The sequence below is a fragment of the Aspergillus eucalypticola genome, assembly GCF_003184535.1.
Source record: "Aspergillus eucalypticola CBS 122712 chromosome Unknown BO83scaffold_24, whole genome shotgun sequence".
Classification (NCBI taxonomy): domain Eukaryota; kingdom Fungi; phylum Ascomycota; class Eurotiomycetes; order Eurotiales; family Aspergillaceae; genus Aspergillus; species Aspergillus eucalypticola.
This window is the reverse complement of record NW_020290298.1, coordinates 51,754-78,597: the sequence shown is the minus strand read 5'-3', so window position 1 is coordinate 78,597 and position 26,844 is coordinate 51,754. Positions and strand designations below refer to the sequence as shown.

General features: G+C 51.3%; 8 protein-coding genes across 8 annotated transcripts; 3 read left to right on the top strand and 5 right to left on the bottom strand.

Annotated features, from left to right (window-relative positions):
* Window positions 1-417: 417 nt before the first annotated feature.
* On the top strand, window positions 418-2,400 carry BO83DRAFT_366796 (uncharacterized protein; the record flags this gene model as incomplete). The annotated part of the gene is made up of 2 exons (XM_025529730.1): window positions 418-1,169; window positions 1,215-2,400. The coding sequence occupies exons 1-2, from the start codon at window positions 481-483 to the stop codon at window positions 2,398-2,400; spliced, it is 1,875 nt and encodes a 624-aa protein (XP_025385015.1). The 5' UTR covers window positions 418-480.
* Window positions 2,401-3,106: 706 nt separating this feature from the next.
* On the top strand, window positions 3,107-4,481 carry BO83DRAFT_366792 (extracellular serine rich protein; the record flags this gene model as incomplete). The annotated part of the gene is made up of 3 exons (XM_025529729.1): window positions 3,107-3,196; window positions 3,298-3,433; window positions 3,583-4,481. 3 exons carry the CDS (start codon window positions 3,107-3,109, stop codon window positions 4,479-4,481), a joined length of 1,125 nt encoding a protein of 374 aa, XP_025385014.1.
* A 183-nt stretch (window positions 4,482-4,664) lies between these two features.
* On the bottom strand, window positions 4,665-8,774 carry BO83DRAFT_401389 (DUF580-domain-containing protein; the record flags this gene model as incomplete). The annotated part of the gene is made up of 5 exons (XM_025533458.1): window positions 4,665-6,017; window positions 6,071-6,367; window positions 6,409-6,416; window positions 6,650-6,708; window positions 6,841-8,774. The coding sequence occupies 5 exons, from the start codon at window positions 8,772-8,774 to the stop codon at window positions 4,665-4,667; spliced, it is 3,651 nt and encodes a 1,216-aa protein (XP_025385013.1).
* A 2,844-nt stretch (window positions 8,775-11,618) lies between these two features.
* On the bottom strand, window positions 11,619-13,442 carry BO83DRAFT_319653 (cytochrome P450; the record flags this gene model as incomplete). Its single annotated transcript, XM_025527784.1, has 5 exons — window positions 11,619-11,714; window positions 11,783-12,565; window positions 12,621-12,739; window positions 12,792-13,032; window positions 13,167-13,442. The coding sequence occupies 5 exons, from the start codon at window positions 13,440-13,442 to the stop codon at window positions 11,619-11,621; spliced, it is 1,515 nt and encodes a 504-aa protein (XP_025385012.1).
* Window positions 13,443-13,911: 469 nt separating this feature from the next.
* BO83DRAFT_380909 (putative ubiquitin conjugating enzyme (UbcB)) lies at window positions 13,912-15,039 on the bottom strand. The gene is made up of 3 exons (XM_025531863.1): window positions 14,782-15,039; window positions 14,571-14,687; window positions 13,912-14,490 (listed from the first exon to the last, which is right to left on the bottom strand). The coding sequence occupies exons 1-3, from the start codon at window positions 14,806-14,808 to the stop codon at window positions 14,173-14,175; spliced, it is 462 nt and encodes a 153-aa protein (XP_025385011.1). The 5' UTR covers window positions 14,809-15,039; the 3' UTR covers window positions 13,912-14,172.
* Window positions 15,040-15,334: 295 nt separating this feature from the next.
* BO83DRAFT_343847 (putative RTA1 domain protein) lies at window positions 15,335-16,554 on the bottom strand (the record flags this gene model as incomplete). The annotated part of the gene is made up of 4 exons (XM_025528712.1): window positions 16,496-16,554; window positions 16,333-16,432; window positions 16,129-16,278; window positions 15,335-16,076 (listed from the first exon to the last, which is right to left on the bottom strand). The coding sequence occupies exons 1-4, from the start codon at window positions 16,521-16,523 to the stop codon at window positions 15,335-15,337; spliced, it is 1,020 nt and encodes a 339-aa protein (XP_025385010.1). The 5' UTR covers window positions 16,524-16,554.
* Window positions 16,555-17,193: 639 nt separating this feature from the next.
* Window positions 17,194-20,118, top strand: BO83DRAFT_410414 (kinesin family protein). Its single transcript, XM_025534214.1, has 7 exons — window positions 17,194-17,636; window positions 17,698-17,967; window positions 18,199-18,709; window positions 18,755-18,882; window positions 18,938-19,468; window positions 19,519-19,579; window positions 19,633-20,118. The coding sequence occupies exons 1-7, from the start codon at window positions 17,271-17,273 to the stop codon at window positions 19,965-19,967; spliced, it is 2,202 nt and encodes a 733-aa protein (XP_025385009.1). The 5' UTR covers window positions 17,194-17,270; the 3' UTR covers window positions 19,968-20,118.
* On the bottom strand, window positions 20,109-26,700 carry hir3 (putative transcriptional corepressor of histone genes (Hir3)). Its single transcript, XM_025529728.1, has 4 exons — window positions 22,267-26,700; window positions 21,990-22,212; window positions 21,782-21,937; window positions 20,109-21,725 (listed from the first exon to the last, which is right to left on the bottom strand). Exons 1-4 carry the CDS (start codon window positions 26,544-26,546, stop codon window positions 20,298-20,300), a joined length of 6,087 nt encoding a protein of 2,028 aa, XP_025385008.1. The 5' UTR covers window positions 26,547-26,700; the 3' UTR covers window positions 20,109-20,297.
* Between the last annotated feature and the right edge of the window lie 144 nt (window positions 26,701-26,844).

Here is a 26,844-nt window from a genome sequence, read left to right as displayed (position 1 = left end):
GTCACCGTACCCTGCGACCACTAACCAGTCACAGTTACTGGTTATTAGCTTCAGCGCTTCCCTACGCCGAATCATGATCGTTGGTATGGTCCGAAGCGCCGGGCTGAGTCCAGCCACACCGTGCCCGCTGTCCGATCCAGCGAGAAGTCGAGGCTAAGCGCCGACCCAAGCAATCAGGTTTCTTCCACTACGGTGCATATTCTTCACGCTACTGCAGCCTCTCTTGTTTGGACCCTTGCCGCCGTCGATGTACTATGCTTTGACCCATTAGTATGGACAGATCGGGGCCCGTGCCCGCCAGCTGGGCTTGATGTTGGTGGGCGTCTATACAGGTGAGCTTATATATCCGCACTATACCACCGTTGTTCAAGACTCAAACGAAGCACCCTTGACCTTTCCTTTCCTTTCTTAATTGAAGTAATAGGTATTAGCTTCAAGGACGCAAGTCCCATTGATTTTACGTGACTAAGGAGCAAGTCCATGACCATGAGTCAGTTCCAACTCTTCCCATCACCCTCGAATAGCAGACCATTAAAGGAATTGCCAAGAGTCCCGAAAAAGCCAGCCATAAAGACACAAACAGAGATGCGACCCATGGAGGAGATACGTGACAAGAGTAGTCCGACAGAAGCTGTGATCTTCAAACTTATTCAGGATACCCATACTAGTATCAGACCGCCGCCAAAGGCCATGTCCAGGTCGAACCCAGTATCCATTCCAGACACAATACGAGAGCGTGAGACGTCCAAATCTCCTCTACGACATGACCGCCACAAGCGGCCGGCAGAGAGAGTTGGCTCTCCTTCACACTCGGTCAGATCTGCTTCACTCAAGAGCAGCTCACCCGCGGCAGCTCCGGTGGTGCCAATGAAATCTACATTCCCTCGATATAACTACGACCATCCGATGAATCAGCAGCACGACTATCCTGAGCCTTCCTTCAATTCTCACTGGGAACTATCCAGGTCTGAGACAGAGACACCACCTCCGGAGATAGATCGCGCCCTTGGACCCAAGACAGTTCCCGCCAGCGTGCTGTACTTTCCTGCCGGTGTGCTTGATCCAGTGGAGAGATGTTCTACGCAGGAAGAGCTGCAGAGTCTATGGGAAATTGCCAACGGCCAACGCCCACAAAGCCTGCCTGGAACCTTTAATCTGTGTGTTGATCGGTATGTACAGTCCTAGATTTACTATGGCAGATCTGACCCCTACAGGATCGACGCCAATACACTTACTTTCGGAGACCCCAAATCACCGTTTTATACACTGAGGGCTACTTCAGCAAACGACATATCGATCATCCGGAAACATCCGTCCAAACAGGACAGCAGCGTCCCCGTAATGAACCTAAAACTCGAAGACAAATCTCGCCGCCAGCCTCCCTGCGATGGCCTGGTTTCAATCCTCTTCCCGCGCCTCGCCGCCATCCTAGCGATAGACCAAGCCGCAGAGGTGGCAGAAGAGCTCCGCCTCTCACCCGTGGAGGCGACCAAAGCAGAAGGAGAAACACTCAAGCGAGCAGCAGCTCAGGAATCCTGCAGATTGCTATGGAACCAATCGAAGCGAGTGTACGAGCTTCACCACCCCGCGCTGTGCAAGCAGCAGCCTCCCGCGCTGGTTGGTGCTGCTGGCATTCCTCTGTCGCCAGTACGCTCGAAATATTCCGGCGTCCTACACATCACAGTTTCTAGTCTGTCCATGGAGGGGGATTGCAGCCAACCACCCACCATTCTGGTTACTACCCCTCTGCCAGCCAACGCTGTTGAGACGGGCGCCATGGCGGCTACGCCTCGCACATCCACGCTTCCACTGACAGATGCCGATGAGCCTTTGGCGTCGTTGGATCTGAGGACTATGACATTGTCGCTAGCTACAGGGTCGATTGTGGCGACGATACCGTCGTTGTATGCTGTTGATTGCCTCGTTTCTGCGCTACTGACTGTGGCGGTGTCTGATGAGTCTACAAGGCCTGTTATTGAGGGACTTAAGGTTTATGACCAGGGGCGGCCCTCGACTTCCCCCTTATCAACCCCTAGAGAGGAGTTGATCACTGCCCTAGCAGAGCAGGAAGACGCTAAAGAAGGTAGCCAGCTATGGTCAAAGGTAACATCGCAGCCCAAATCTGATAGTCGAAAGTGGTACCACTTTTGGAAACAAGGACCCAAGAAGCCGAAGGCCCAAAAAGCCATTATAGAGGAGTTCGACATGGTCAAGTACGGGCGATACCAGGAAGGCTCACGGGAGGGCGAGGAGCTTCCGCGGATTACATGGGGATGCTTGCGGGTGTTGTTCTGGGGGTTCAATGTGGTAGTGCACGGACTGACGATGGTTGTCAAGGGGATTGCTTGGATGGTGGTGAACCTGACTCGGTGTTGTGCCACTGATAGTCCTATTTCGTAGGATGAGATGGATTATACACCTATGGTTTGAAGTAGATTGCATTCCTTGATGTCATGATACTCGCAGGGATTTCGTAGATGAAGTCAAGAGCCAAATTGTGATAAGAATTCCACTACCAGCCCCCGTCAAGCGTTAGTAAAGAGTTAATTTAAACAGATGCTGATCAATAGAAGGGTATGGCAATTGCCTGTTGGGTTTGTTAATCTCATGACAACAGGTTAGTTATATCGCTAGTACTCTCTACCTTCCCCAATCAATCTATAACACCAATTCAACTCACAAACATCCTCCACGAACATCAAATCAAACAAATAAATAGATGATCGCAGAATAATAACAACACGAACCAGCAAGCACCAGTAAGTACTATTCGAAACATACCTCCCTCCCACCCGTACCGTGTCGTCAAAAGTCAACATGATACATTCATACATACCCAACTCACATTCCAGACCAAACCTTCCACCACTCCATCGATCATTCGACACACAATTTTTCCCCGATATCATTGCCTCAGGACTGGAATTCAAGGGATGTTGCCACCCCTTATACCTACCCACCTACTTAATAATAAATTAATACTCCGAGTTTAATAAAATGTCTTAGATATATAGAGAGAGTATGAGACACGACAACTTCACCTATCTCAACGACCAACTCAACACCAAGAATACAGTACTGAAGAATAATAACGACTCTTATCAAGATGCATAAACTCCTCTTCTTATCCACACTCTCCCTCGCGGCAGCTACATCTACTACTACTAATGGGGACTTGGGGTATTTGCAATGTGCTGTATGTATATTCCCATCATCCATAACTTAGCCATTCTCCCCTCTCACTTACGTACAATCATTTTGACTACTGAGCTCAACTAATAAACGAATGAGCTATAGTCCTCCATCGCAGAAACCTATTCCCGCAGTGCAGATTGTACCTCCCCCTCAGTACTAGACTGCTTCTGCAATGCACCGTTTGATCCGTCCTCGCTGGGTCGGAAGACTTTGGAGAGTTGTGCGAGTGAGGGTGTTTGTACGTCTATTTTCTCCCCCCTCCCCTACCCCTTTATGTTCTGTGAAAAAAAAAAAAAAAAAAAAAAAAAAAAAAAAAAAAAAAAAAAAAAAAAAAAAAGGGCAAATAGGGAGAATAGGGAGAATAATGCTAATCAGAGATGATGATAGCACCATCCAACATCCCCGACTACGTATGCAGCGACACCGACGTCCCCATTGACGCACGCAAGGGAAGTAGTCCCATGATGCGGGTTGATACGACCAGCTCTGGTGCCAGTACAGATGGCAATGGCAACGGCAACGGAAATGGGAATGGAAACGGTAATGGCAACGGCAACGGCAACGGCAACGGAAATGGCAATGGTAATGGGAATGGTAATGGTAATGGAAACGGCAACAGCGGCAACATATTCACACCCAAACACTCCAACTACTACAAAGCCTCAAAGCGCGCATACGCACCATCCACCCCTGACCCCAACGCCGACACATCCTCATCCGACACAACCACCACCACCGAGTCGACAGACGACACCTCAGACTCCCCGGAGGACCGCATCGAAGCGACTACCAAAACCAAAACCGAAACCAAGACCTCAGAAGCGCGCATCGAATCACCGGCGACTATAACCGAGCATCACGGGGTGCACATGACAGACGCCACGAACCCAAACGTAGTATACAAGATGTACACGGAGACAGTGACGGACTGTGCATGTGAGCATGCAACCGCTACTGGGGATGCGCATGCCTCGGAGTTGAGAATGGAGAGTGGAACTGCCGCTACTGCTGCTGCTGCTGCTGCTGCTACCGGTACATCAGCAAGGCTTTTTGGAACGCAGGCGGCGGAGACGTCAGGAGCGGTGGTGTCGTCGTCGTCGGTGGTGATGTCGATGCCTAGTGGGGTGGATGCGAGTCGGGTTGATGGGGTGAATGGGGTGAATAATGGAACTGGGGCGTTGTTTGAGGGGGGTGCGAGTAGGGTAGGAGGAGTTGGGGGTTTGTTGATGGGGGTTGCGGTGGGGTTGTGGGGGTGGGTTTGGTTCTTTGATCTGTCTATTTCATGAATGATCTTGTTGGGGGAGAAAAGATGGGAAAGGGGAGGTGAGATTATGTTATGAGTATGAGTATGATATGTGTAGTATGATTTAGTATAGTTTAGTATAGTCTCTCTCTCTCTCTTTATATCTGAATTGAAGTTGATACTGTCAAGAACACAAAATTCTCACTACCATACTGCTATCTATCTATCACGCATGAATCGCCTGCTGCACCTTCGGATACAACTGCACCAAGCGATAATACATGTCGGAATGATCATGTACCAGGACCTGCGGATCCCACGCCATAGCAGCAAAGATCGTTTCAATGCCACTACTCACCGGCGTCATAAAGATCTGACAGATCTGCAATCCAATGACAAACGCAAACGCCATAATGACCGCCGTGAAATCGCCTCCTTGGTTATACCCCGGGTTCGTGAACTGGAGGTACAGATAAGCCAGTAGCGCACACACGTACGACACGAACACCGACCCCATCGTTATCACCGGCCCCACCAGACAATCATTGACCAGTGCATCCACGCCACGGTCCTTCATCATCTTCCACGTATCCTTAGCAGAGGGGATATATGCTTTCCCGTACAGGGCGATATGGCAGAAAGCGTAGCGGTTAAAGAACGTAACGAGCCAATCGAGCAAGGAGATGAAACAGCCCAAAACCCAGAACCCAATGCTACCGATAATGCTGCCCTGGGCGGCTTCCTGCTGCTGGGCGATGGAGCACGCCTGCCGGAGCATTTGGATAACGGCGAGGATGAGTGAGCCGAAACTGATGCTGCCGAAGGAGTAGGTGGTGGCGCGCCGGAAGGCGCCGCGCGTTGCACCGTGCGGCATGCCCTGGGGTGAGTTGGCGAAGAAGTACCAGGAGCCATAAACGCCTGCGATGGTGGTGTGCACGGTGTTCTTGAGCCATTCGCTGAACCAGTACATGGCGAAGGTGACGTAGACGACTAGACCAATGACGCGGGCGGTGCTGCAGCCGCCGGAGCCGTTGGAGCAGGCCGGGTTGACGCCGGTGCTATCGGGCTCGTAGGCGACGTAGATGGAGACGAGCGTGACGGAGAACCAGGCGGCGAAGGCGACCGCCACTAGGCCGCCGATAGTGCTCACCAGGAACATGTGGCCGTATTGGCGCGAGACGTCGATGGAAACCTCCATCATGTAGGCCGTGAAGGGAATGCGGGGGATCCAGCTGATGAAGCAGACGATAGCGAAGACGCCGAAGATGAGGAAGACGATGCCGCCACCATATTGTCCGCGGACGATGTAGTAGATGCCGGTGGCGAGGGCGAAGACGATGTTCAGGATGCCCGTGACCCAGATGAAGAGCTTGGAGAAGTACCGCGCACCGAGGAAGTAGGCATACGAGAAGGCGAGAGCCACGCAGAGGACGAAGATGAAGAGCACGAGGGTGTTGGTGTTAAGGGAGAAGTCGTTGGTTGCATCATAGATGCCGCCGCCGCTGAAGCCTTTGTATTTCGCATAGCGATGGATGGTCACACCGGACACGGCCACGTAGCCGAGGAACACGGCGATGAACTGCCAGCAGTTTTAGTTGTGAAGCTTTGTATGGATGAATCGGGTTATCCTACTAGAAGTCCCGCCCAGATGTCATTGTATTTGGGTCGCTCGACTTGGAAAGCTTCGTCAAACCCATATACGGCTTGGTTGTAGGTTGGTGGAGGTCCCTGAGGGGGTCCCTGAGGAGGTTTTGGTTCAGGTCCTCGATAATCGCCGCCATTGTGTTGGTTGGGTGCTGGCTGGGGAGCTTGGTTGTAGTTGTAGTAGGCATATTGTTGTTGCTGCTGCGGTGGCTGAGGCTGAGGCTGATCGCCAAAGCTCTGGTTAGCATTGTAATAGCTGGATGCCTGGCCACTCATGATTGCGTGCTGTAGGTGCCAAAAAGGAGAGATTCAGAGGTGAAAAACACCTCATTATCTGGAGAGAAAGTCAACGTCACAATCCGGGCAGGAGAGGGTTGCACTGCAGCTCGAGCGCGTCATCGAGGCGGGTTCGACCGCTGTGTTGGCTCCCCACGGATCCTCAAACTTAATTCCTCTCCCTGAAGTCACCTCAAATGAATGTAAATGATGGTAAATGATGAAACATTAGAAAATGGAAATATGTGAATCAATGCCACTCATATATCTAAGCTAATATGCAGTATGTACATGTAACATCGTCAGGCATGTCGTCAGTCCATCCGGCCTGCGCCCTGAAACCCGCGAGTCTATTAAGATTAAGAGGTCGCAGAGTACAAATAGATAGTCCGGACCAGGTAAACGGTGGACTGACCGGTTCAAATACAATAAAGCTGCTTGGGGGTATCAATAAAAGCCAACCATCACTCCTCAGCTCCTACCGAAATGCATGGTTCCGCATGTGTCGCCACGAATCCCCGATCTTGCGCTCGATGCCTGGGATAGGTGTTCGCGATCGTCCTGGCCACTCGTCTGTCGCTGCCTGGATCTGCCCTTTGTTCCACGCCCGCGACCGCCGCATGTTCTCGTGTCGAACTGCTGCCCGTCGCGCGGCGCGCAGCTCGTCGATGCGGCCTTGTCCAACCCGATGTCGTCGCACGAAACAGTCGTCCATCAGAGTATTGGCGTCCAGCAGCTTCTTCGGCACTGTCTGCACCACCTGGAATACCTCCATTGGATCCGATACTGCCATGATCTCTCGCTCGCACGACTTGAAGATGGCCAGTGACACGCGGAAAAACGTCTTGGACCCTTCGTAGAAGAACACATCCCACACCCGCAGTGTGGTCTCCAGGGGCAACGTCCCGATGAACACCGACATCAGCCAGTTCGTCAGCCCGAGCGTTATGTCCGGCAGACGCGACGTCACCGTCAGCGCGGGCGCCCGCGAGCCGCCACCGAGCCCGCCAGCGATCTTGTTGTACACATGTGGCGACGTCTCCTTGAGCAGCACCATGAGAATCCACAGGTCGATGTTAGCGCCCTCCAAGCTGATCTCGTGCGTGCTTGGGAGATACACCGAGCTGATAATGTGCAGCATCCAAAACGCCTTCTCTTCCGGCATGAACAGCAGCAGCAACCCCGTGATGAAGTTTAGCGACTGCGTATATCCGATCTGGGGGTTGTGCACGGCGAATGCATACAGCACGCGCCGGAGCGACTGGATCATCTCTGTCTCAACCGTCACGGACTCGTGTTTCGGGTTGCTGCTTCCAGCGCCAGCGCTGGAGCCTCCGTACTGTTCGACCGATTCAGGTTTGAAGTGGATGTTATCCGGGAACGTCCGATGTAAGTCGCGTTCAATGTGTTCCTTGTCGTCGTTGCTTGGGGAATCCATGGCCTGCCGGACAAGCTGGTCGTAGAGCCCGGGATTCCGGTTCAGATGCTCATACCCGCCAGCGTAGAAGAACCAGGCGGCTCCTCGATACTCCGAAGGAATTCCCTTGCGCACAAACTTCTTGACTTTGTTTGATTTTGGCGGGAAGGAGATCGGATCTGTGATCGGCAGCCGATGTTGGCGGAGCAGTTCCACCCACTTGATTCGCTGGTTCGCGGCAAAGTCGGAGTATGAGCTGTTCCAAGCCTCCCACTGGGCAAGCGTCACATGATGGGTAGCCTTTCGGAACCCGTAGCGATCGCGCGAGTCCGTTCCCAACAGGAGGGGCGGAGGCACCATTCCGGGCAGCACGACCTTTCTTTCTTGACGCTCAACCCCGGGAGATTTTAATGGTGTCTCAACGGGTGGCTCTTCATGTGGGACTTCCTCCCCCTCATGGCGATCGCTTAGTGGCCCCCGTACAGGGGCACTCAGCTCAGGGAGCGGTGGTACAGGCGGAAGATCCTCAGTAGGATCCATATCGGGCGAATGCTCATCGGAAGTGTGACCATCATCGAGCGTATATTCCGTGGGCGGACACGGGCTCCACGGTCTCACTTTCTCGTCGTCATATATATCTGGCGTTCCAGGTTCCTCCGTCACATCACTGAAACCGTCGAGGTACATGGATATGGCATCTTCCACACTCATGCCCCCATCCTTTTCACAAGGTCCATCGGGCGTGTCAGGAGATAGGTCGGTAATCGAACTACTCTTGGTGAGAACACTACTGCGCTCAGTTCCGCTGGCTTGCTCGATGCTGGATCGCGATGTCATGGCGGAGTTGACACTAGATCGCAGTGCATCATCTCCATGTGCGTCTGCATAGCTCCCCGGAGGCGCGACGCGCGGCAATGCCAATCCATACGCATCATCTGGGTACCGTTCTCGTGACCGAGGGGGCCGTTGGCGTCGATTGTGCAATTTGGAGGTAGACATGGAGATGCGCAATCCTGGTGCGCCTGGCGGAAGCTTCCGGGGCGGTGGGCGTTCGAATTCAGTCTCTCTGGAAGGATATCCCGGACGATGACCTGGTGATACTGGGAATGTTGGCGTACGGAGGGCGGGCTTGCAGGGGACGAAATAGTCATCATCTCTGGGTTGAGGCGAAGGGGAGCGCCATGATGGATCGGCAGCAGCCACCTGTGCAGGGTGCAGTCGCGGGGAAGGCACGGGGGGCGCTGAGAGGGAGGAGGGCGAACGCCGTCGGCGGTCGAGGGGCGTGGAAAGGGAGGATTAAGTCTCAACGGATCTAGGCGGGGAGGGTTCGGGATCCTGCGTCGGCTGGGGATATCATGCGCGCCTGCAAGGGGCGGATATCGAAAGTCTCCATTTCCTGTGACCATGGCCACGAGATGATAGATCCCAGTTCCCGCTGGACATTGGTCGGTGAGTGTAGAATGGAAAGACGCAGTCGAGGACTGATTTCAGGGGCGGGCGGGCGGACGATAGTTGATAAGGATGGGTGAAGAGGCAAAGGGAGGCGAGTTGAAGAGGAGGAAAAAGCAACGAGAATAGAGTAAGCGCGTAGAGAAAGACTGCAGGGCAGTGGTGAACGAGTGAAGAGACCGGTCAAGCGGTCGAGCTGCCCCGTCAGGCGCGAAGTGAAACGAGCGGATGGAAAAGAAAAGTGCAGGCCAAGTTAATAGTCGCCCCGGCAGCGCGCGATGCAGCAGTCCATCAACCTAGTCTCACGAACCTGCCAGAGGATCAATCCGAGACTTCATCTCACGACGTAAAACAAGAGCGAGAGAGAGAGTCAGAAGAAGAGGAGGTGGACGACGACGACGACGAAGAATAAAAAGCGAGAGCCGAAAGGGAAAAGGGGAAAATCGCTGCGGGCCTCGATCGAGTCTAGCGTGTACGATTTCCAGCGAAGTCGTGAAGTAGAAAATTAAAATCCATCCAGGTTATTACGGACCCTGTCCGGTAAGCTAAACGCCTTGCCGTGCTAATTTCACAGCTAATTTCAGGTACCGTATTCTGATTACAACTGGCTCGGTTTTTTTACTTGGTACACGATGGGTTTCAGTCTGACGCCAGGATGAGATCAGTCTCACCAACGGCGTTTGAGGTTGATGATTCTGTATATGTCTAGTGCAATCAGTTGAGGCACTTGCGGATGACCTCGGAGTGTGGTGTCATGTAGAAAAAGTACGCCAATGCAGCCTGTAGAGTTCACAATGGCTTTGCGTTCCTCTTCACCCCGAGACGGGGTTACACAACGGTTGCAGGGGCGATCAAGTCAGGCAGTCTGCAAGAGTCTCGCGCAGTCTCAACAACATCCCATCTATCTATCATCTACAAGGTGCCTATTTCGTCGCCTTGTTGCATAGTACTTTTTCAATCATGATAGGTCATTCCTACATACATGTGTCTCCATAGAAGCTGCATCCGCGGTGACGTTATGTATGGGGAGACGCTGGACATTTCTGTCTCTTGAGCTGCGCCAACCACATCCCTCGCAGTTTGCAGTTGGGAGGGTCCGCCCCGAGCCGTCTGGAGACCGGCTGGGTGCATTGCATATCTACCGTTGGACGAAGAAGCGATCGTCCAGACAGGTTGCCTGGATGGCATAACTGTTGATGATGCTCATTTCCCAACCGCCAGATAACTCCAGCAGGTTAATCCCAGTGGTGGGAATTATGACGACGAACGTTGGCAACTTCCTTGGTACGGAAAGCGAAAAACCGGTTTGACACAATACGAACGTACCGGGTGGAGTCGGTTTCAGCTGCCCCTAGTCGGGTCCCACCCGCCGAAGCGCCAAGGTTCGATTCGCTCGACAGCTGCTTGCCCTTTTTGATAGTCTGTTGTCGAACAAACTGTTTTATCCCTTCTGGCCCTCTGGTTTGAGGCCCACCTAGGTTTGTTTGCCCTTCCCGAACCAAGTCCGGATGATTATTAACCGTCATCGCTGAGTGAGCTTGAACAGCATTACTCCGTCACATGATTCTAGCGGGGATCGATCGTCCCGTGATGCTGCCGTGCCCCACCACTTCCTACTGCTTCGGGAACATTTCCCTAAACCCAATTTGATTAAGTTTGATGCTTCAAGGCACCATGGGTAATATCGCTTCACTCTATTCTCTACTACCGAAAGGCAACCAGCTTTGGTGCCATTGGCCGCTGTCGAATCATTCGGGTCATATCTGATGTATCGCTTATCATCTGCAGGTTAGGTCTCATTCTTATGATATGAGTCGCTGGGGTGGATATCTCGCATGCATGGCTTAACTTAGATCACCAAAATTTGGACTGTCAGAAACTCTATAGCTAGATAGCATCCCTTGAGCGAGATTGCGCTGTCCCGGATCTCCGATGTACCTCAGCTCCGCCGCTTCGTCTTTATATGGAGCGACATGCGAAAGCGAAATTGATTCTATTAATACGAACGGAACCCAAGGATGCGCTTGATGATCCCTTATCGGAAATCAGCACCGCGATTCCTAGTGCGCCCACATTGGGATAATGCCGCCAACTGGTGGGTCTCCTGCGCGTCATGGCGATGACGAACGTGTTCTCGCACAGAAAATATAGTAGATAGTCAGGGCCCCAGAGGGCAGTACATTTGATTGCTCTTGCTTGTTCTCTTCGGCTCTTGACCGTGCCGCTTTGTGGCGACCAAAAGGGATAATGCCAAGTTCCCCTTCTATTAAGATTCCCAGTGGGCTTGACCGTCGGACTTCCTAAGAGCGCCTTGCATGCAGGATCCAGCGCAGGATCTTATTCCCGACGAAAAGCCATCTCACTTCACCCTTCCATCTGACAGTTAACTGTGCACTATGCCACTCGCGTCACTTTCACGTTCATCCCTTTCTGCCGTACGAACCATGCATTGACCACCTCCCACTCAGCTTCCGGATCATTCATTTCAACCTGTAACAGCCACCCGTCAGCCAGAGATCGCAAATTGCCAGAAAAAGAGGCGATGGCAATGCACATACCTTGTATGCCAAGAGCAACGATGGTATCAGCTTATATATCTCCAACAGACTGATGTTCTTCCCAATGCAGGTTCGGGGGCCGGCCCCAAACGTCAGCGTTGCCCCTAGCATATTCTGCTTTCTCATCTGAAACTCCGCTTCTGATTCATCGTTACCCCGCAGCCAACGCTCAGGGACGAACCTGTCAACCTCTTTGCCAAAAATAGCGTGGCGATGGATTATCCACGGATTGACTCCAACAACAGTCCCGGCGGGGAGGAAGGGGCCGTTTGGCAATTGGAGGCCTTCTGCGGGGACTACCCTCTCCAAGAGGAGTCCTACGGGTGGATGCAGACGAAGAGCCTCCTTGATGACGGCGTCGAGATATGGAAGTTCTTGACTTTGTTTCCATGATACAGGAACGGTAATTTTCTCAGATTGGAGGGCGCTATACAATTCCCCCTGCAGCTTGCTCAATACCCTGGGGTTCTTCAACGTATAGTATAGGATCGCTCGGAGAGAGATTGCAGTGGTATCGGAGCCTGCATTCACATTGCTGACTGTGTAGGAAAATACCTGGGCGTCGTCGACCACGTCAGGGTAAATAGATTTCGCCTCCAAGAAGCGGGTCAAGAAGTCTTTCTGACGTCCAGGGAAACCATCTCGCTTACTGCCATCCTGAGACAGCCGTTCATGCAAGCGGTCGCGGGCGAAACGAGCAACAGGTCCAGTAGACCCGCCCCGAATAAGCTGCCAGAGAGGGTTCTTGACAAAGACGTAATCTAGCCAGGGCATCTGACCAATCTATGGACGAACGACCTGTCAGAATGAGAAAACAAACTGTTGGCATGCAACCCACCTTTCCCGCATAATCGAACAACTTCTCCAACGACTTAATGATACCTTCAACATCACGACCCTGCTGCAGGAACCCAAGTTGCTTACTGAACGTAATTTCACCAATGACATCGAACGCATCTACCCATGTCAGCTTACTTCCTAAGACCAGTGCCCAAAACAGATGCCTTACAATACTGCAACCACGTCGAAATATCAAACACACTCCTCTTCGCCGCAAACTCATCCAACCGCGCAAAGAATGTATGTATCGTACTATCCACAAACGGCTCGAATTCGGCAACCGTGCTCATCGAATAAGCCGCCGACACGGGTCGTTTAATCCTAGCGTGAAAGTCCTCGTCAAGGGACGTAAACAGTGTTTTAGTCGGCTTTCCCTTTACAAGTTTTTGCTGGACGCGATAGAATGCGGTCTATGTCCAAAGGAGCTTCATTAGCATAAACACAAACATACTTCGTCCTCCCAAACATTCTTTTTCAGAAACAGTAGTCAAAGGATAATAATAAATAAAACCTTCTTATACCCCCTATTAACCCCATAAATCACCTTCAACGCCTCCACATTCCACACACTAACGACCTTCGGTCCCAACCGCACATATTCGCCATGTACCTGGTGCAGCCGATCTTGTGTGATCTGCGCTTTGCCTCGCGCTACATCTACGAACCGCCACAGATTGGTGAGTTTGGCGAGGAATGGGCCTGGGATGTGCGATACTCCGGGCGTGAAGTAGTTGCGGGTGAGGTGGATGATGAGGATTGTCAGTAGGATGGAGGGGATGTGTTGGGAGAGGAAGGTGAATGTGGTGGTGAGGAGGGCCATGATGATAGCAATGATGACCGGTTGCTAGTAGTAGTGAGTGGCGCCGAGTAGGTTGGGATAGTAGTAGTAGTAGTAGTAGTAGTAGTAGTAGTAGTAGTAGTAGTAGTAGTAGTAGTAGTAGTAGTAGTAGTAGTAGGCTAATGTAGATGTGATTCTATATAGGTATTGGAATCCCCGCATGAGAGCGGAACGAATCCCGTTATTTGGGAACTGGTTGCCGAGGATGAGTTGTCGTCTATTGAATTAGTAGTGGTCCTTGGTACTGGAGGAGGAGTTGGTTATACACGTGTGGTAGAGTATTACGGTCGTATCAATCTACGGTGTGCGGGGAAGGCTGTGGCGAGAGAGAGAGAAAGTTAAGGAGGATATCCGCACCACTGCAGCACATGCACAGTTAGTTGGTCTTGCATTTTGAATGATATCCTGCAGATTTCGGCCGGAAGTAAGACGCCGGTTCTGTCCTAATGTCGCTCTCAATATGCATATAGTATCTATTATGATGATTTCATGTCCTTTATTCCACAAACGATTCATGCTAACGAAGTCTCATCTCATGCAGTCGTGATGCTCAAGTTCATATCAAATATATATCTAGCCAAGCCGAAACATTCATGTCTTTTTAGTCCCTGTTCCCTGTGTTTCTCCCGTCGTTTCGTATCACTATTAACTCGCAGACTCCCCTCAAGGTATCTATCTACCTGCTGAACCGATAGCAGGCAGCAGCGGCTCACTAAAGAGTGGCATACTTGCGTGTCCACTCCTTCGCGACCTCCTCATACCGACTGTGGTCATTCTTGAATTGCTCTGCAATCCGTCCCTCGACGGCATCATCGGGCATCGGCTCCGCTAGCAGTTGACGCGCGAACTGCAGTACCGCCAGGATTTTGGAGCTAGGTTTCCACTCGTCCGCGCGAAGCATGCCCAGACACATGCTTCCCTTGTCATCGTTGGTCACATTGGGGTGGTATATCTTCGTTTTGAAGGAGACAGTAGGGGGTTTGAAGGGATATTCGGTGGGGAGGGAGAGGTTGAGTAGGAATTTGCCGTTCTACGTATGATACGATTCTTGAGTGTTAGTGAGGGTTCATATTGCCTCCTTGACGTCGATGACAGGTAAGAAAGACTCACCTGGTAAGGAGATTTCTCAGGTCCATCCATATATACGTTCCATGTGTAAAGATTGGATTCGTCGGCCAACTTCACCACGATGCCCTCCGGGGGAGACTCGACAAGCTCGGCGAGCTCCTGTGAGTCATGCGTTAGTCAATTGTGCTCTCATTATGCACCCGGGTAGATGTGGCGCAGATTATAAAGAGGAGATTTTCTCTGTTCTGCTCACCTTAGCTATCCGTTTCTGACTTCCCATGGTGTGTGTCTGTTTGCGATAGAACCTGACAAGTGTTTGTCGGTGTGAAAAGAAGAGCGGGGTAAGATGTTGAAGGGACACGGTCGGGGAGGGACGGCGGAGAGGGGTTATTGCGAGACGTGAAACCCAAGCATCAACTGTGGAGTGAATATGGCCCGAGTCTCTTAAAGCTGACTATCAGTGACAGGGCAAATGAGTCGTGGCGGAGCAAGTGCAGATGGAAGGGGGAGCTGCGCTGGTCGGGAAACCCCGAAGCTCTTTGGCAATTGATTAGCGGGGCGGGTCAGGCGGGGCGGAGGATCGGCTGGTCGCAGTGGAAGACGTCAGCGTCAATCAATCAATCCCCTTTCCACTTAGTTTATTTACTATTACAGATTCTCCAGATGGAATTGCGATACATCAACACTGGTAAATAAGAAATATCGTTAGATATCATCGCGACAAGTATTCTATAAAAAGACCAAACGCCGTCACTGTCAAACATGGCCCAAGAATAACTGCATACTATTTACCAACCCGCTTTTAGCTACACAGCAGATGGTCCAGGTGAACCTTTGCTGAGCTTGCTGACTGTCTCATCTTCCCAATACTTCTCCTGTTTACCTTTGTGCTTGATAAGACCAACAATGTCGAAGGGATCAATAAGGGTCCAGATGACTGGTCGGTGATCGTCATAACCAGGACCTTCGATCTCGGTAACACCATCCCTGGCAAGATATATTTTGTTGGAGCGTGGAAGCCACTGCATCGGATGGCAGACATTCAGCAAGACGGTATTCAGGTACATGACAACAGCCTCAAAAATCCAGAAAAACCACTCATCCTTGAGGATTGGGCTAATCTGGTTGCCACCACTATAGATATTGAGACTCGTGGCGCTGAAATATTCCACCGTCCGGTAGATCGTGCGCACAGTAATGAGGGTGCAACTGCAATACAACACATACAAGGCCCGCTTGATCTTGCCGTTCAAGACACCACCACGATGACAATTGTAGTGGAATCTGGCAGCCAAGGCAACAAAGGCAGCCATAAGCACAAGTTGCAGGATCAGAGCTGCTTTAAGCAATCCCTCTCCTGTCTTTCTCTTGCCTTCCGTCGCCTCAGAGTTGGCAACCAGCGCAGCCCCGTTGCCGGTGATAGCTTCGATCACAACACCAACCGCCACAAAAGTGGTGAAAACGCGCCCAGGATGAATTGGCGAATGGTATGGGATGTAGTAAAGGATGCGGCCCAGAGTGAAGTAGTTGGCGCCCTCATAGACGGGTCTGTACGCCAGTCAGTGGCATTCATTATCAATCCGCATCAATAAGCACTCACGGTGCAGCCAGCAACAGAACGGTGCTCGCAATGTAGATTCCCACATTCCCCCACTGTCCAAAGGCGCCGATAGTACGCGTTATGAACCCAGCTGTAAAGAGAAGAGCAGACCATGGTAGGAGACCGGTCACTTTCCAAGACTTGTACTGGCTGTCATCATCGTGAGGAACTGTATGGTAATAGCACTTGGGTGAGCATGCATACCAACATTGGTAAATGTGTACCATCCCAGAGACAGCAAACATTATTGCGAAAGAGATGGGTGCTCCTTGGTTGGGCGCATAGTACCAGAGACTTCCCTCCTCTTCTTGGCGTTAGTGTATACTATATAGAGTATGTGTAGGCTTGGCGGGTAGGGGTTCCATACGATAAGGGGATCTTTTGTCAAGCATCATCCTGTACCGTTCTGACTATGTAACACTGAAACTGAAGCAAGCGGTTGTGATAGAAGAACTAAAATGTGATAGCATGATATTTGCTCCATCTTCGTTCATCTACCCTGTATATATACGGTCTTCACATCTTCAGCCTCTGACTGCTAGACGAACAAGCGAAAACGAGCACACCGTTTTGGGTTAGTGCCTGATCCAAGCCATGAGCCTGGGAGATTGGCTTATTGGGCCCGCGAAAACATCGCCTCAACCTTATTGACTTTGGGTACTGCAATAAAGACCCTGAATTTCCTACGCGGCTCCACATGCGATGGCTGAGAACCAGATGTGGTATCTCACAAAGACAATGGCACGTCACATGGGCCACCACCTGGCTTATGAAGTTACGTAGTAGATAGTTGCTGGATTACAACAAGCGCCAAGAGTAGCGAATACGAGCAAGGCTGAGCCGGGCGCAACTTCAGGCACTAAGGCCATCTTTCGCACTAGAAACTCTATTTCCCGCCTGAATCTGCAGGCACACAAATACGAGCTTACATCATGCGCCACCAGTTGTCAGGACAACACGACACCAACCCGAAAGGGCAAAGTCAACATAACGTGATTGCTGGCCTGGGGAAAGTCTCGCCTTCTCCAGCTTCGATGGTGCTTCGATCTGGACCTCATATCCGCCCAAAGACGCACGACATCTCGCAGTTACTCCACTCTGTTCAATCGAATGTGAACAGACAACGTGGACTGCTACCCACCATGAGCTCGACAAAGTCCTCCCCCGCATCTCTATTCCAGGTGTACCTCCGCCTGCGGCCACCTATGCCGCAGCATTTGGAGGAGCACGCTGAACGATGCTTGACAATCGAGACTCCAGAGCCAAAGGTCGCCGTTGAAGATGACCAGGAGACGGCAGCCGCCTCTCCCACCCATATCACCCTGCAACCCCCATCCGATGCGCGAAAGCGTGCCGTTGAAAGGTTCGGCTTCACCAAGGTGTTCGAAGAGTCAGCGTCTCAGCTAGACGTCTTCCATGGCACCGAGTTGGAGTCTCTGATCAGGGGTGTATTGGTTGAGGGTAGGGACAGCCTTATTGCAACGTTGGGAGTAACAGGTAGCGGAAAGGTCGAGTCCACCGCATCACCATGAGTGACCTTGAACATGTACTGACAAGGACAACCTGCAGAGCCATACAATCCTAGGTTCGAAGTCGCAACGAGGAATTACTCAGATGAGTCTTGACCTTATCTTCAATTCCTTGGCCTCGACTATCAGGCCACCCGACAATTCCATTAGCCCTCTTCTTCTGTCGACTGTGGCCGCGTCAGACGCTTCCGAAGCCCAAATGTTCACGGCGCAGACATTCCTCGAGGCTGTGTATGGCGACCCTGCCGAACGTGGAAGGAACTCAAGAGCCCAAACGCCGATGAGTACTGGAAGAGCTACCCCTATGACGGTATGGCGCCCTCCCCCCAAAGCTCCGCTGCAAGGCACCGCACGGTTTTCCCCCTTAGCCGCAGCCCACACTGGTCCCTATTCCAAAATATACAGCGAATCTCTCTCGAGAACTTGCTACATCAATCTTCTCTCCATGCATCCTAAATTGAGAGAAAAGATGAAGCACGACTCGTGCACTCACTTGACTACTGGTAAAACCGCTCGTGCTAACATGTCTCAACCGGCAAAGGAACCGACACCTGCACTTATATTCCCCCGTCGCAATATGCCCCAACGTCCCAACGGCCTGCTTCGCTCGCCTGATGTCAGTCACCTCACCATGGAGCTCAACCCTAACTCCGAATATGTCGTCCTGGTGTCAATGTACGAAGTTTATAATGATCGCATCTTTGATCTGCTGTCACCCGCTATAGTACCTGGCCAGGGAAGTACTATGTCCCGTCAGGGAGGCAATGCGCAGAAGGACCGACGCAGGGCATTGTTCTTCAAGCCAACGGAAGGGTCCCCTGACCGGAAGGTTGTTGCGGGACTACGCAAGATAGCATGCAGTACCTACGAGGAGGCTCTGTCGGTGCTTGAAGTTGGCCTTACTGAGCGCAAGGTCACTGGAACCGGAGCCAACAGCGTCAGCTCTCGCAGTCATGGTTTCTTCTGTTTGGAAGTCAAAAGAAGAATGCGAAACAAGAGGACTGGCGAAGAAACTTGGATAGGCAACACCCTCACGGTGGCAGATCTTGCTGGTTAGTATGACTCTTCGCTTGCTGTCATAAAGCTAACACGAACAGGTTCTGAGCGCGCGCGAACTGCTAAAACGGCTGGTTCGACCCTTGCAGAGGCCGGCAAGATCAACGAGAGTTTGATGTACCTTGGGCAATGCCTTCAGATGCAGAGTGACATACAGGACGGAAATAAGGTATGCTACAACACAGAATTGTTATCAGTTCCCGAAAGGCTGCTAACATATATAGGCTGCCATGGTTCCGTTCAGACAATGCAAACTCACTGAACTACTTTTCTCGAACTCCTTCCCGTCTTCCAACCAGGCTACTGGCCTCAACCGTCACCCACAGAAGGCCATTATGATAGTCACTGCCGATCCTATGGGTGACTACAACGCGACTTCCCAAATCCTGCGTTACTCGGCATTGGCTCGTGAAGTTGCCGTACCTAGAGCTCCCTCAATTGCCGAGTCTATCTTGTCCAGCACGCTTGGATCTCGTCACGGATCCGCTAGTGGACGCAACACTCCCAGCATGGGCACAAACGAAGAGCTTGAGAAGGCCCTGGCAGAGATCGCAAGACTAACGGCAGAGAATGAATCTCTCTCAGTGAGACTTGCTGAAGAAGAGATACTCAGGACCGATTTCGAGCTGAGACTCAAGGCAAGCGAAGAACGATGCATCATGATCGAGCAAGAAGTGCGCGAAGAATGTTGGAATGAGATGGACGAGCGAATGGAAGAGGAGCGAAAGAGATGGCAAAATGCCTTGGATCAACAAGTAAGTCTCATTCGAGTGCAGTCTAATCCACCGCATACTAATCAAACCAGTCTGGTTTCAATGACGAGCATCTCGACAAGAAGATTGAAATCGTGTCCCGAGGATTTCAAAGTAAGTTGTGGCCACAAACATCCTCCCACTGAAGATGCTCACAACCTCTCCAGTTCACGAAGACCCGCAACCATCCTCAGACGAGCGGGTCGAAGATCTCGAGTTCGAGAACGACCAGCTTCGCAGCAAGATTGCAGCCCTGGAACGCGAGCTGAATTGCCGCTCTCCTACCAAGAAGTCCCGGTCGAAGAATACTCTGGAGACTTCTCGCAACTCCAACATCCTTGGACGCGAAAGTGACATCGAGGTCGCTCTCAAGCGAATGGACCAGCTGAAGCTTGCGGATAGCATGTTTTCTCCTGCTCCGCAGCCTACTGGTTCACCCGGCAAGAGGCAGAGAAAGATGGCGACTCGGAAATGGGACTTGGCTCCCGAGGAAGATATCTAAACTGTTGCCGAAAGAATGCTGTCTTCTTGTATACGTTTGGCAGGATACCTTTCGTTGGACATAATTACTTGCTTGATGGTGTAACGGTTAGGAAGGATGTATCAGGCGTTCTGGTGGATTATCTTGTTGATACCAATATTCCCCTTTCTTGTTATAATATTAATAGTTCTCTATGATACATGAAGCTTGTTGAGAAGTACCTCCTTGAACGCCTACCGTTCGTTGCACGCCATGAAGTACATGAGACCCTAACGCATACTTCGAAAGTCAAATGGTCATATCAAACATGAGCACGAATGATTCGACACTCGCACGATGGTTAACCATCATTTATGTTTCCATTACTTCCGGTTCAGAACCAGCTTCGCTTTCCTGATCTGTTCCGGGAATCTCGGCCTGCTCAACGTCGTCCATCTCGTCATTATCCTGCGCACCTTCCATTTCGGTGATATCGTTGCCATCTTCATCCTCTTCCGGATCCCCCTCCCCCTCCCCTTCATCTTCGCCTTCACCTTCCATGTCTTCGTCCCCGCCAGCTTCATTTTCATTCTCTTCTTCGCCTTCCATTTCATCATCGTCACCGTCGCCAGGGTCTTCGCCTTCTTCGACCATAGTCTCGCCTTCGCCCTCTACAAGCTCGGTATCTCCCTCCATGTCTTGCCCTTCATCCCCATCGGCACTGGCCTGGGCAGACATCTCCGACTCCGGATCCATGGAACCCCGGTCATCGAGGTTAGGGAACAGTAACTTGCGTTCAGTTGTCAGCTTGGCCAGTCTCTCGTCGTCCATTTCGCTGAGTTCGCTCTCATCATCCGCGCTATCATGCAGGCTGTTGGGAATATCGCTCTGCTGTCCTGATCCGACATCTTCAGTTCCAGGTTCAAGCAACCCTGATTTGTTTGTCTGCCTGGGAGCGGAGGTTGGACCAGCTTCGGAGATGTTGGCTTGTTCGGCTTCTGTGTTGGCAGAAGTTTTGGCCATGGGTGCACGCGGAGGCACTTTACGATTGACAATCGTCTCGGCTCGTTTTTGGATGTCACGTCGTGCGATACCCTTTGTACGACCGCGAGGTGCAGGTGCTTCAGAGGCTGGGGCTGAGGTTGGAGGCGTAGAAGTATCGGCAGCTCCGTCACTGACCATGAGAAGATGATCGACTTTCATCTTCTCTTTATTCTCTTCATTCGCTTGTTCGATGACTTGTGGCATGTTGACTTCGTAAAGTCGGGCGTAGAGGTCTGCAATAAGGTCTTCGAGCAACGAGACCTTCATAAGGTTGTTGTTGAGCTTTTTCAGCTCAATAGCATCTCGAAGGAGTTCAAGAAGGGATGGGCTTTCTGGGGATAATTGTGCAAGGCCTTCCAAACGGGCTGTGTTTGCGACAAATTCTTCCCAACCAATGGGCTTGAATACGCCCTCTTCATGGCCCTCGCTGATATGGCCAGCTCTCCGAATTACCCTGGCATAGGTAAGACACGCATCCTCCCAAAGCTTGCTGTGATTGATAAAATCCCCCTGCTTCTTCCTTACTCGGCGCAGTAATTGGTCGAGGTTTGCTCGATCATTGAGCTGGTCGAGGAGGTTGACGAAGAAGTAAGCGTAGCGTGTGGTGTAAACGAAATGCCGACCAGGCCGCTCAAACTCAGGTCTCCAGACCTGGATTGTCATTGTTTTGGTGAAGATCTGCTGGGTAAGCTCGTTCTTTGCGGAGGTGGCTGCATCTGCAGAGTCTTTGTCGTCATCGTACATAATATGTGCAGCCTAGACACAGTCAGAAATTGCTCAGTATGATACATGCTATACGAGAGTGTACGTACCCTGACAGCCATACGATGGTGCCAATTTGATTTGTCCGCTTTCTGCAGGCTCCGAAGCACCTCGAGTATGTATCTCTTCCATGCCGTCTGGTCTTCCGGAGGCTGGACTTTGCGAGCCCAAGGTGTTGCCAGGAGCGTCTTGCTTCCCTCCGCAGCCTGAGTGGTGAGTCAGTCATGTCAACAGGTTTGAGAATAGAGACTCGCATACCGTTAGAGTCCCACGATGCACAAGCTTGTGTACTACCGAGACAAGCTTATAATGTGGCTCAAATATAGGATCAGAGCGTGAATCCCTCCGCTGGGGCAGGGCATCGATGGCATCGAGCAGGGAATCCAAGACCACATCGACTTCAATCCGTTTAAAAGAACCTCTAACAGATTCATCACAGCTGAACATCTTCCAGAGGCATTTACTCCGCATATAATGAGTCCTAAGTTGCAGTTAGCTTGTGAGAGATCATCGGCGGAATAACAGGGTGACATACATCCAATTCTTGGGCTTGTCGACAAGAGCACGCTTAAGCAAGTAGCTGGCAAGATTCCAGACGGTATAAAGCTTCATCTCCCTAAAAGGCCTTCCTTCATACATCCGCTGGTCTTCCTCGCCACTAAAATGCCGCGTGAAATCAGCTAGACTGAAAGCCCCCATCGATAGGGGCGCTCGCGAAGAAGAGTATAGACGTATACCAAAATCAGTGAACAGATCTGAGAGCATTGCGCGAGTCTCAGCTGTTGGTTCTGAGTATTTAATAGCTGTTGCAATTGCCATTGCGTAGCAATGAATTGCGTTGCGTTGCCAGGTGACCAACTCCATCCGATTGTTATTGATCTTATCAGCAGACCAGGTAATATCCTCCTCAAGCTTCGAGTCATACGTCTGGGCGAGCCGGTACCAGGTCTCCCATCTTGACGTCCCGTGCTCCAAATCTTGTCTGAACCATACGATTGCATCGTCGAGATCCGTTGTGGGTACGGGGTTCAGACGCTTCTGGGAGCGAAACTTTGTCAAAGCAGCATGACCCAGAAGGAAATACCAGCCGTTTTGAGCAATAACTGCACTTTCTGCAGGTACAGGAATTAGTGGGAGGTCAGCCACTCCCTGAATGGCACGGGATATCTCAGAAGGATTGATTGGTGACTTCAAGTAGGCGGTGATGATACGCTTGTTGTATGATAGCGGAGGCGACGACTTCGTAGTACCGATGGCTTGCTGCATCTTGTCTATAGTAGATTTCAGCTCGGATTTTGACAGGTCCTTGATATTCATCTTCTTGGCCTGCTTCATGACGAAGTCCACCATGACGATCGCCGTGGAGCGGTCCAGCTTTTCGGGAGGACATCCATGGTCATTCAATGAACCATCCACCGGGGACAACTTGATACCATAGATATCGTACAGGATTTGACAGATATCCAGCTCGGTGTCCTGCTCCACGTCAAGAGTGAATATCTCAGACCTGACCAGTTTGAGAAATTGCTTATGGGAGAACCTGCACATCCTGCGAATCCCTAGGGCATTGTGTACCGACCGTAAGTAATGAACGCGGTCTTCCATGGGTGTATCGAAAGCTTCAGGATTCTGTGTAATGGCGTCCTTCAGTAGCGTATACTGCAAGATCCAGCAACGGACTTGCATCTCGCGCAGCTTATCTTTCAGACCCTCCAGAGACTTTGCCAATGCTCCACGGAGCTCCGGTCCTGACAGTTTACCTACACGAACCAAGTCTTCGTACAGGGCAAAACTGTGGAGGAGCTTTGTAAGACGAGCGACGGCAGACATTGATGATCTTAAATGTTCCATGTCAAAGCACTCATACGCTTTTTCCGATTCATGTAAGACGATCGTGACAGCTTTGCTTAGAATGCCGTCGAGTGATTTGAGCCATCTGAGCAAAGTGATCTGACGATGGTCACCGGGCTCATCGAGATGTGCAGGAGTGCTAAGCTCCTTCATAATGATTTCAATGCTGCGGAGGTAGCAGGAAACGACCTTAGGGGGATATTCAATCTTCTTGTACGCATCTTGTAGTCTCTTCCATAGGAAAAGCCTCAAGGTAGCATCTCCGCGGTCTAGAAAGGATGCCATCTCAAGGAGCTGAGAAGTTGGCTTTTCAGATACTTCTCCGTCGAGACCTTCGCCGAATTGGACAGAGGAAGGTTCGAGGATAGGCTCAATAGTCTCGATCAGACCAACAGGGTCGTCCGACGTCGGGTTAAATATTTTCATGAAGAAATCCATCGACTTCAGCTTGGAGATCTCCTGATCAACTGCCTCGGTCGACAGCTCGGGCATCACCGCATTGTTCACCAGGCTTATGGCTGGGTTTTTGAGTGATACCAAGAATAACTTCAGCTCCTGGAGGCAAAGTAGGACGTGCTCCCTCTGAATATCTCCAGCCATGTTTGAATGGAACGTTGATGCCCAGATATGACGGAGTACCATTCTTTCCCGAGTGGGGCTAGGAGAGCTGTGATCCAGGAAGTGGGTGAGCGATGTCCGCGCGAGCAAGCACCATCTTGCCAAGCGATCACGCTGCAGTAGCCTTGTTTGACCATCAATTTCACTGTTTGGATTGTTGATAGACGCATAGATGTCGAGGTGAAGCTCGAAGAGGGTTTGAAGCATCTCCAAGTCCGACAAGTATTGTGTGCTGTATGCAAGTCTTCCAGATCCATTGGACAGAACGTTGTTCTCAAGGTTGTCGATCTGTTCGCGCATATGTCTATAGATGTATTCGTCTTCATGCAGCAGGAGTTGCACGACTGCTTCCTTCAGAGTATCCGGCCATTGATAGAGGGTATACGCGGACTCCACGACAGGCCCGTCTTGTTGTAGTATGTCATCCGTCGCATATCTCGCAAAGTCGGGCATTAGTAGCGCTTTGAGCCAGCAAAGGGCGACATCGTGCAAGGGAAGCCATCCGTCATTAACTGTCCTTAGGAACGTGTAGAGTGCGTCTTCTCCGGAGAGGACTTGTTTGATGCCTAATTTCCTGGTCGACTTTCTTGAATGCTCAAGGAAAATCGCAATACCAGATTTTCCCATACCCCGGATGTCCTGAAGCGTGGAAAGATTATCTGGCTGGTGCATAGCATGGGACTTGGCTTCATCCCAGGACTTGATGAGATCCATCAAATCACGGACGAGTAAGTGTCCTGCGCCCTCAGGAGCGCAAGTCACGGTAGTTGCAGAATCATTGCTCTCATTGGTAGAGCAAACTTGTTTTCTCAGATCGTCAATGCTTCCAAGGTCTGTTACGTCAAGATTGGATAGCAAAGTACCCACAGTACCGAATAACCATTCGTCAGCTTGGGTAAAACTCTCAAGACGATCCTCGTAGTATTTATTCAAGTCGAGATTAACCTCTTCACTATGGAATGAGACATCCTCAGTAGCTTCACGAAGGCGGGTCCTCCTGGCTTTTGCCCGTATACGGTCTGCCTGGTCCTCCGTAACAGCAGAGGCAGATGATCTTTTCCGGCCATTTGAGGGTTTCACATCAACCTCATCGGCATTTGCAATCTCATGCTGACCTCCAGGATTACCGGGCTGAGTCGACTGAATCTCTAGCGACTCCATAAGCTGTTTCTCTGCACGCTGATCGATGGATGAATGGTCATCGACTTGCTCTGGCACAACATCGGGCCCTTCGGACTTCATAGTGGGTTGATGCTCCTCCGACATGACGACGTCCTGCTGCTGGCTGGATTTCTCATCCGCGGCCTGAGCATCTGAGGCTCGGCGTTGAGACCCTACGGCCTTTGTTTCAGGACTGAGAGTAGGCAGCGATATGCCAACTGAAGCCCCAGGTCCGATCTCTGACGCGCCGACTTCTTCATCAGTGAGGCTTTGAAGTATCGACTTGCCAACATCGGCCCATGTAGGGCTAGCTGGTTTGATCTCATGACGAGAAGCCTTTAAGGCAAGAGGGTTCGTCGACGGATCTGTGTCCTGCAGATCTAACGGAAGAGGGGGAAGGTAGGGATACGGGTCTGCCTGGCGCTGCAGAAATTTGAGAAGGGCCTTTTTCGGCTTTTTCAAGGGTACTTGAGCCACAGACAACCTATCAAGCAGCGACCGCAGCACTTCACGCAGGCGCTCCTCGGCAAATGTTTCTTCCAACCCTAGCTGCTCTGTCCGAACCTCTAAGCGGTTGTCATCGTCTGCTAGTACACTTTCCAGGCAGTATCGTGTTAGTCTATAGCTTTGCAGAGCGCTACAAAGTCTTGCGCTCTGTCTCCAGAGGTTCAGATCCGAGTCGTCACGTTCCAGGGCTTCTGCAAACGCCGTCAAAGCTGTGCTAGTTTTCTCTTTGACCTTGCTTCGGGGATCCCCAGAAAGCTTAGAAGATTCGGTTATACCCTGCAGAGATGCGTGCAACGCATCTAGGATATACTGTCCGTGGTTCTTGTACGATAGGTATATGGTTTGCATCAGCGTGCTCGATGTAGAGTCACTGATGTCGAACTCCGCGAGCGCTTCTGTCGCACCCGCCACCACTGTGTCATCATACTGAGGTTCAGATTCCTGAGTGGCTACTCTTCTATAATCAGAGATTGACTCGGGATATTTGAATATCTCAGAATCCAGCAGAGCATCATATGCCTCTTCGGCCTGCGCATAGAACTGTGGACCCTGAGAATGGAGCTTCAAGGCATTTTGGTACAGCTTAAGCGCCTCCTCAATTTGGATCTCCTTGGTGTCATCGACTTCTTCCTCAATAGCCTCATCGGGTTCAATATTCAAAGCTGCCCAGCTGGACATAATGCCGGTTTAATGGCAGGGCGCAACGAGCTCCCTGATAGTGGTAGTAAAACCGGGCCGGCTATACCACATTTCAAAAGCAAAGACAAGCAACCCCGGGCTACCTGAGGGAAGGCCCAACTTGGGGAGGTGGTAATGACGTGGAGTGGAGATTGGGAAGATGAATGGAAGGAACGGAGAGTCTAGAATTGGAGACTCGATAAATGGAACTGGAGAAAGAGCCCGTGACAGACACGCGTTGCGCGGGCGGGAATTACCGAAAGAGGCAAAGGCGGTACCGGGGTACCTGACCCAGCAG